This window comes from Sinocyclocheilus rhinocerous, unplaced genomic scaffold, assembly GCF_001515625.1.
Source record: "Sinocyclocheilus rhinocerous isolate Xijiao unplaced genomic scaffold, SAMN03320098_v1.1 scaffold263, whole genome shotgun sequence".
In the NCBI taxonomy this organism is placed as follows: domain Eukaryota; kingdom Metazoa; phylum Chordata; class Actinopteri; order Cypriniformes; family Cyprinidae; genus Sinocyclocheilus; species Sinocyclocheilus rhinocerous.
In genome coordinates this window covers 965423-974988 of record NW_015645086.1, presented here as the reverse complement: position 1 = coordinate 974988, position 9566 = coordinate 965423, and the positions used below count along the sequence as shown (strand labels likewise).

At 38.7% G+C, this 9566-nt stretch overlaps 1 protein-coding gene across 1 annotated transcript; it reads left to right on the top strand.

Annotated features, from left to right (window-relative positions):
• Positions 1-874: 874 nt before the first annotated feature.
• krt8 (keratin 8) lies at positions 875-5631 on the top strand. Its single transcript, XM_016509112.1, has 9 exons — positions 875-1375; positions 2544-2752; positions 3399-3459; positions 3559-3654; positions 3753-3917; positions 4038-4163; positions 4261-4481; positions 4599-4642; positions 4826-5631. The coding sequence occupies exons 1-9, from the start codon at positions 992-994 to the stop codon at positions 5056-5058; spliced, it is 1539 nt and encodes a 512-aa protein (XP_016364598.1). The 5' UTR covers positions 875-991; the 3' UTR covers positions 5059-5631.
• Positions 5632-9566: the final 3935 nt, after the last annotated feature.

Below are 9566 nucleotides of genomic sequence, written 5' to 3'. Positions count from 1 at the left end.
AAAAAAAAACAGGCCTCTGGTTATTTAACCATAAACCCAGAAAGATTATAAATCTGGTTAATTTTAGCAGGTCTCTGGATTCCAGAGGGCTTCGGGACCTTAGGGGGTAGATTGAGAAACTGAGAAACTGTTGGTGGCCTCTATGATGTAGGACAGTTTTAAATTGGTTTGCCTATAGCCCTGTCTGTCAAGTTTGCTAAGTGTTATATTATGTAACATTCTTAATTTCCACCACGTTCAGCTCAACTTTATAGAGGTACTTCAAGCATTTGGGTTACCATATAATGTTTGTGTGGATTTAAATGTTATATCAGATCACAAGTGAGTTGGGTGCTGGAGGTAATGCTGAGGTACAGCTGAACATCACATGCTCCACTTTGTGTAACTTCCAGTGCTAAGAGATAAAACATGTCAGCTGTCACAGGTTTAAAGTGAAATTTAAAGCCTTCCAGATGTCTTATTTGTATAGGCAAATCCATAGTTGCAGGCTATTTCAATGTGAAACATTGGCTTGTAGATTCTGGTGCTGCATTAGAGTACTTCAGTACTAGTGTTTAATATTATTGACATATTATTGTGTGTGTTTGTTCACACTCTGTATTTTGGCTTTTATTAAAGCAATCCATTCTTTTACAGAACAAATCATATATATTAACCAGAATTATCCAAAGAAAAGGGGAAAATATAGAAATGATTGTATTGTTTAAACCATTAATAACCATTAATAATTACAAAAACATCCATGTACATGGTTAGGCTAAATGTAGGGATAGGACTATTGAATTTCAACCACACCCACCTACTACACCTAAGCACCGGCCAATCAGAGCCTTCTTTTGGCTCCTCCCACTCAGCAGCACATATAGTAGGAGGCAGAGTCTGCTGTTCTCTATCTGCTCGAATTTTTCCAGCACAGCAGACAAGACTCATATCTGCTGCTCTTGCTCCAAGTCATTCTCTGCCAGCACAAGACAGAAAACACATCAGCAGGATGTCGTTCACCAAGAAAACCAACTACACTGTGAAGTCCTCTTCCTCTGGATCTGCTCCACGCAGCTTCAGCAGTATGTCTTACTCTGGTCCCAGCGTCAGCCGGCAGAGCTACAGTGTGCGCAGCTCCTATGGAGGTGCCAACCGTGGCATGGGATCTGGATTGGGAGGAGGTAGCTTCATCAGCAGCTCTTCAGCCTATGGTCTTGGCATGGGAATGGGCATGGGTACCGGTGTCGTAGCACCCATTCAAGCGGTCACCTTCAACAAGAGCCTCCTGGCACCTCTGAACCTGGAGATCGACCCCAACATCCAGGTTGTCCGCACCCAGGAAAAAGAGCAAATGAAGTCCCTCAACAACCGTTTCGCTTCCTTCATTGATAAGGTGGGTTTAAAGTTTCTTTCTTTGCAGTTTTATTAGTTAAAGAGTTTCCAGGTATGAGTCAAACTAAAGGTCGTAATAACTCCTTAATAACTCCTGACTGCATGTTCTTGCTTAAAACATCTCTAGAAGTCAGTCTAGTGTGGCATAGAAAATATATATGGGGTTGGATACATTCTCATCAAAGGGAAAGAAACGAGACTTGTGGAAAGTGGAGAAAAGGGTGTGTACATGGTCAGAGTGTGATGGCTTTTCATTTGAATGGGATGCCCCGAGGCTCTTCTGAAACCCTTGTGGAGAGTCCACACCCAAATAAGGATGTCCTGCAGGACATGAAACCTGTTATCTGCATATTAATCTTATTAAATTATTACAAACTATGTATTATTACATTTCCAAACAAAAAATATCCATATCAGAAGAAAAGATAATCACATACCTAGATAGTTAATATTTAATTTGAAGAACCGGGGTCATGTTCTGGATAGCACTGGATAGGTTACGTAACAGCGTTCAAGGCAACAAGAAGAGCAAATATTCTTCCACGCTTTTAAGCTTTAGTCTTTGTGCCCTTCCTCTTAACTAGTCTGCTTTGCACTATATTATTTGTTTTAAACACACTGTTTTGAATAATAAAGCTGATTAGTTATGCCAGCTGGCTCAGTGACACCTTTACTGTAACCTTATTGGGTGTGCAATGTTCACCTTGAGCTGTTAAAGTTTTATCACTGAATTATTTGCTCTCCGCCCACCATTTACACACTCTTTTAAGAGACTCTAGCAGATCTGGTCTCTTCCTGCTGTCCCTTGAATATTAACTATGTAGATAGTCCCATCCACAGGATAGGTACAGCTCTAGTCACCCTTCCTGATGTTCTACTGGAATATGCGTCACCATTTCCAAGGGGAAAAAAAGTGTTACAAACTGAAAACATGTGCATCTCTCGTTATTTAAGGAAAACAGCGCTTTCCTTTGTGAAGATCATGAACCACAAGCACTACGTTGGCATATGGTCTCACTTTTGTGAGCTGGAGTAGAACCATGATTCCAAAATGGCTTTGCAGCATCGGTCTGGGGGCGTTGCTCTACGAAGCTGCACTTGCTGCCAAGTATGGTTTTCATTTGTGCCTTGATTGAGACAAAACCTCTATTCTCATCTTGCCAATGTAGGTACGTTTCCTGGAGCAGCAAAACAAGATGCTGGAGACCAAATGGAGCCTCCTTCAGAACCAGACGGCCACACGCTCCAACATCGACGCCATGTTCGAGGCCTACATCTCCAATCTGCGCAGACAGCTCGACAGCCTTGGCAATGACAAAATGAAACTGGAGGCTGACCTGCACAACATGCAAGGCCTTGTTGAGGACTTCAAAAACAAGTATGTACAATGGCTTTCACAAAAGCCTCATTTTAATTTGGCTGGACGTTTGGTCTGGGTGATGGACAGCGCCCAAGTATTGTCAAAGGAGACTTTTGTGGTGCACTTAAGTTTTCCCAGAATAAATGAGGCTCTATAAATTCAAATGGAGGGAAAACGTGTTTTAAAGTTTTCTGATGGGAATAAACTCAATTCATTATCCAACAGGGCATATGTAACTGATACAGAAAGTGCATGGTTGCTCTAGTCTCTCCCTGGTATACCTGCCACCTGGACAATGGTCCAGCCTTTTTGAGATTTGAATCATATTATAGGCATTTCAGGCATGATTATAGGCATTATATACATAATATCCCATTGAAAAAAAAACATGTCTGTGCCTCAATTAAATGGGCGTCAGCATGAGTCAGATAGATTACAGCTATTGAACAAACATCTACACAGCACCTTTCATGGATCTCTAAACAAATCTGATGGGCCGATTAATGCTAAAACCCATGGGAGACACTGAACTGAATCCAGAAAAAGAACAAGCGTTTCTTACTAAAGATGGAGCATTGCTGCCCCCTAGTGTACAAAACCCATTTATAAACAATTCAAAACATTCCTGATTTTAACCAAAGTAATTTTCTTCACTTCTCTTCAGGTATGAGGATGAGATCAACAAGCGCACAGAGTGTGAGAACGAGTTTGTGCTCATCAAGAAGGTTCGTAGGTTGTCTCTTACATAGTTCAAAACAATGTAACTACTCACAAACGCTTACTTTAATCTTAAATGATGATTAAATTATGTTTGCTTTTTGTAGGATGTCGACGAGGCCTACATGAATAAGGTTGAGCTGGAGGCCAAATTGGAAAGCCTCACTGACGAGATCAACTTCCTCAGGCAGATCTTTGAGGAGGTAAATTACAGCTAGAGATTCCCACTACACATATAGTTCACTTACATATGACAAAACACACTTTGATAATGTTGTGCTCTCTCATTGTGAACTTGTAGGAGATCCGTGAGCTGCAGTCTCAGATCAAGGACACCTCAGTCGTTGTGGAGATGGACAACAGCAGGAATCTCGACATGGATGCCATCGTCGCTGAGGTCCGCGCTCAGTACGAAGACATCGCTAACCGAAGCCGGGCTGAAGCTGAGATGTGGTACAAGTCCAAGGTGTGTTATCTTTTGAGTATCATCCAAACTGTAAAGTCTTAATCTGGTTGTTCAAAGCAAATGTTACTATTGAGGTGCATGAGATATTAAATCTTACACATCGTATGTTCTGTTCCTCAGTTCGAGGAGATCCAGACATCCGCAAGCAAATACGGTGATGACCTTAGATCAACAAAGACAGAGATTGCTGATCTTAACCGCATGATTCAGAGACTGCAGTCCGAGATCGATTCCGTGAAAGGACAGGTATGCAACTACACAAACAAAAAATTTAGAATATTTGAATATTAAGTTTGTTTTGTAGGCAACAGACATTGAGCACAAATATTTCTTGTTTCGGTAGCGCGCCAATCTGGAGAACCAGATCGCAGAGGCAGAGGAACGTGGCGAGTTGGCCATAAGAGATGCCAAGGGCCGCATTAAGGACCTGGAAGATGCCCTGCAGCGAGCCAAGCAGGACATGGCCCGCCAGATTAGAGAATATCAGGACCTGATGAACGTCAAACTCGCCCTGGACATTGAGATCGCCACATACAGGAAGCTCCTGGAGGGAGAGGAGGACAGGTGAGTCAATCAAATGCATGCTTGCTGTGAGACCTAGTACTCTATTTTTGAGATGAGGTTCAGATATCTCATTCTGTGCAGGAGTCTCATTACCTCTTGTTCACTCTTTTCCAACAGACTGGCAAGTGGAATCAAGTCCATCAATATCTCAAAACAGAGCAGTAAGTTTGACTCTTTATCACAGAGGACCCTACTAAAAAGCCCAGCATGGGGTTCTAGTATGCTCTTGTATCATAGACATTTTGTGCTAGTCTTTTCAGGATTCTTTCTTCACATGACAATTCTTGTAACTATATGATATCAGGAGATCCTCATCTAACATCTTCATGTTTCTGTCCTGATAGCGAGCTATGGCTCTTATCCCCTGGAAAGTGCAAGCAGCGGCTACGGCAGCTACTCTAGTTATTCCAGCGGCTATGGTGGCGGATACGGTGGCGGCTACAGCTCTGGCGGCTACAGCTCTGGCAGTGGCTACGGTGACACCGTCTCTCAGACCAAGAAGAGCGTTGTGATCAAGATGATCGAGACCAAGGATGGCAGAGTTGTGTCTGAGTCCTCTGAGGTTGTCCAAGATTGAGCGAGTCCCCTTCCCCAATTCTGTCCACTAAACCTCACGCCCCTTATGCATTCCTGGCCTTCCCTCTCAACCGTTATGACTGCGGCCGGTCCAAGGCACTAGACACGAATGCAGTCATAAACCAGGTTGTAAGCAATAAACCATTCACTCTGACTAAAGAATTCCAGAGGGACCAAATGCTCTCACTGCTCTTGTCGTGCCTTAATCTACATCACTAAAAACTCACGCCCTCAGGCCACTGCACAACAATACTGTCTTCAGATCTTACCTTGCACAACATGGCCACGTCTGTAGGCTGGATAATCCTCGATGTGCTACTAACATGAGCTAGCCATTTAGCTGAATTGCTCAACATGCTAAGAAACTGATTTCCACAGTAACTATGAAGGGATATGTTTGCGTTTGTGCTAAATTACTAGCATGTTAGTGGTAGATCCATGGGGTTTGCCTATTTAGTAGAGACTAAGAGTAATTTCATTGTGCTCTGGCAAATAAGAAAGACGTTGCCCATTGTGTATCCTGTTTTCTGAGGTGCTGTTTTTGCTACCAAAAATAAAGTTTACCTAAAACTTCCTGTCTTTGTGTGTGTGTGTGTGTGTGTGTGTGTGTGTGTGTCAGCTAACTAGCCTCTCTACAAAACCCACACCCTTCAAAGACATGTCAGAAAGCTAAGGGCTCTCAGTTTGGCTGGTTAGCATGGTTCAGTTAGTCCCTGCTGGCAGATGTCATAGGCTGATTACTTACTCTACACACCATCTAGACAAAAATATCTCTGAAATAATATTAACAAGCAGTCAATACTATTCTGAGTAAATAAAAAGGTTTGTGTGGTATTCGGGGGAAAAAATGCTTACAACAACTCACATTGTCAAGAACTCACAAGGATTCACATCGTCTTTCTGCTGGATGAGGCACCTTGTACAAGTGTTCCTGTTTAAAAAAAAAACGAATCGATTCCCAATGCGTTTGTGACCCCTAGAGATTCATGACGGAACTACATGGTGCTTGTGAGCTGCAGATAGACATGCAAATGCAAAATTAAACTGAAATGCATAATATTTAAAATAAAATTTGTAAAAACAAGCCAAATATAACCTTTTACTGTCATCATATATAAGATATGTTATTAAGTATATTTATTGGAAGGTTAGTTAGTCTACTTGTGATAGTAATTTAAATCATAAGGTTCAACTGGCAACAATGGGGAAACCCAGGACAACTGCATGCCACCCATTTTTCTGTTAGTGCAGCAATGTCGCCTCTTACTCATGCATGATATTTTGACTTTGTGCTGTCTGACTCAAATAGTGACTCACTATTAGGCTACAGTATATTTCCAGGAAAGCAGATAGGCCTACATTTTGGCAAGAGAGCATCTGATTAAAAATGGCTTAAGTAAAAAAGAATTCAGTTGTTTAATTTGGAAAGCATTTTTATATTGTCTTTCAAAGATTCTGCAACTACAATAAGACACATTAAATTTGAATTTTTTCACATAGTTTAATAAACTTTGAGAATCCTTCTTTTTTTTTTTTACTTTATTTGTATTTTCATTTTATAACAGTGGTGGTTAATACCAAACTACCACAATATTGGTGTAGTGTGTTAACTGTAGTGACCTAAGTGTCACGGTGCGTGCGGGGGGAGATGAAGCGAGGACTCAATTGCAGGAGAAATGGTTATTTATTTTAATAATAAAAATGAAACAAAAACAAACTCAAACCACCCCGAAGGGGAACAACAGACAGGCAGGCAGGCCTAAAGCTGCACACATGCAGACACGAAACACACACAATGAAAAATGACGGATCAGCACAGGATGACAGACACCAGGAGAATAAATAGGAACCAAACGAGGAGGCAAACGAGGGAGACACAGGTGGAGCAACTAAAACAATAACAAGAAAACAAGATGGGAGGGGCAAGACAATAGACAGGAGAGAGCACATGGCGACAGACAAACACAACACAAGCCATGTGCTCACAGAACACATTCATCTGGTGGCCCTCCTGGGCACACCCGCTGCAGACTGCGACACTAAGTACTTAAGCAAAAACTATAGTTACTGTATGGTTGCCACTGAAAAAAAATCTAAACAAACAATAGCATTTATGCATTGTTTTGAGAAATCTGTATTGATAAAATAAACTAATTTATAATTATTACTATAGGTCTACTACCATAACTATTAAATAAAATGTATTATGGAATCAGTTTATATATTAATCAATTTGTTTATTCAACAGCAAAAGCTAATGCATGTCTAATAATATAAGCAATGAAGCTTTCCTTTCAACTGTATCATAAAAGCGTTAATTTTACTCAAATCTTTTGTGGACATCTAGTGGTTAAAAGGATGAAAAGCACCTATTGTACCAAGAGGTTGCAGTTGTTAAAAGTCAATGGGTTAATGTAAGCTTTTTTTTTTTTGTTCCTTTTAGGAGTTTTAAAAGCATGGCACGAAACCATAAATTAAACTAGCCAACATTACCTTGAAATTATGAGTATCACTGTTATTATTATTATTATTGGAACTTGATTAGTTTTTTTTTTATGTGATTAATTTAAAAAATTTTATACCATAATTCATATATGAAGCTCATATGAACTTTTCTTATAAAATAAGTCAAAGAATTGGGGCATATGTTTAAAACAGACAGATCACAGATTTTATTTATGAATGTATTTAATGTTTATTTTACTTAGTGCCAATTATAATCACTAAAACAATTACCAATCTATTTCCTTAAAATAATTGGTATAAAATACATTGCTTATGGAGAATCATCAAGAACCAAAAAAAAAAAAAAAAGCATGACCACATCAAGTTGTGTTGAACTGCAAAACCGGATGTACTATATCCGTTTATTTAATTTCCAATAAATAAATAAATGGAGCATAGATAACATGTCTATTTTAGGACCATTAAGAAAATTTCACCCAAAAAGTTTTTTATTTTTTATTTTTATATATATATAATAAATTGTGTAGATTTACTGGTATTATACATTTGATAATAATTTTGTACTGCCTACTTATTCTGTGCTGAATCACAGTAATGAATTATATTTGAAGAATAATGACAATTACAGAGTTTAAAAGTAAAACTTGACCGTGTTAAATAATGGGATATGGGTGGTAATCTGCTTAATTGTCATGAATAAGATATAATGGCAAATTATGTCACAAAAATAATGGTCCTAAAAATAGGCTTCTTTTGTTTTTGTTTTTTCCTTTAAAATATGATGCAGACCGTTTCTGCACGAGAGTGATTCACAACATTTAGATTTGCATGGCTATACACAAAACCCTACTAAAACATATAGAACATTCAAAACAAACAATATTCATAGATAGTTAGAAAATCGAATAAAATAAGTGTCAAATAAGAAAATTAAGAAAATCTATACAGACTAAATGAAGCTCAAGTAGCATCGACATGCCCAGAGATATTTTCATCAGATTCACTCAGCTGGAAGATCGGAGGAGCCGCTTGAGGAGGCTGATTCAGTTTGATTGTCACTCAACATAATCTCCAGAATCTTCGGTCGCAAGATAGCTTCCAGAAAGAATCATTGTGTCTCCACATTAATTAGTTAGTGCCCAATACCAGCAGCCAAACTATATTAAAACAATCAGACGTGGCTTCTTCTACAGTCTGCATAGTGGAAAACCGACCAAAAGAAACTTCAGAAGAGGCTTCTCATAGGAGGTTTCTCTTCCACTAATGTCTCTATAATGGAAAAACAGCAAAAACAAGTTTCAGAGGAGGTTTCTCATAATGTCTCTTCTCCTAAATTTTCTCCTAAAGTCTCCTAAAAAAAAAAAAGCCTCAGAAAAACAGGCTTCTCCTAACACAGACACAATGGAAAACAGCCTAACAAGTAAGAGACAATAATACAGTGACAATGAAGTAGCAACAATAACAAAAAACAAATACATTAACATATAATATCATTTTAACCACAGTTTAACTCAGTTTTTTATTTTAGTTTAAGTATATTTATTAGACAATAAAGGACGTACTAAAACAGGAGTTTATGTACTATGGTAGCATTTCGTGTTCAGTTTCAAAAACATTTCCAAATATCAGATAAATAAAAGGTTAGTCATGAATAAAAGATTATTGGTTATACTGTTACTTAGTTTAATGTATATTATTTATTTATTCATTCATTCATTCATTCATTCATTCATTCATTCATTCACTCACTCACTCTCCTTCCTTGTTTTTCAGGTCTAGTCTCAGTTTTTGGCTTTGGGTTTCTGGTAGCAATTCCTATTAGTCATCTCTATTTAATCACTTTCTCCCTTTTAGAAAAACAATCAAAAGTTTTAAAAAAAAATCAGTGCATTCTTCTATAGAACATGGCAGGCTGTAAAACATACTTTTAGCTGTTGTCACAGAAGCAACAAAGTTCACCCTGCTCAACCACAGCCTGTCACAGATTCAGATTAATCAGTTTTGAATAAAGTGAACAATTTAAAGTGGCAAAAACATGGTATT

Bases quoted from the DNA above. Each gene is read 5' to 3' on its own strand.
- krt8 (XM_016509112.1), top strand. From the start codon at position 992: ATGTCGTTCACCAAGAAAACCAACTACACTGTGAAGTCCTCTTCCTCT. The intron at 2,753-3,398 runs GTATGTACAATG...ACTTCTCTTCAG, and splicing joins GTTGAGGACTTCAAAAACAA to GTATGAGGATGAGATCAACA. The intron at 4,164-4,260 runs GTATGCAACTAC...TTGTTTCGGTAG, and splicing joins TCGATTCCGTGAAAGGACAG to CGCGCCAATCTGGAGAACCA.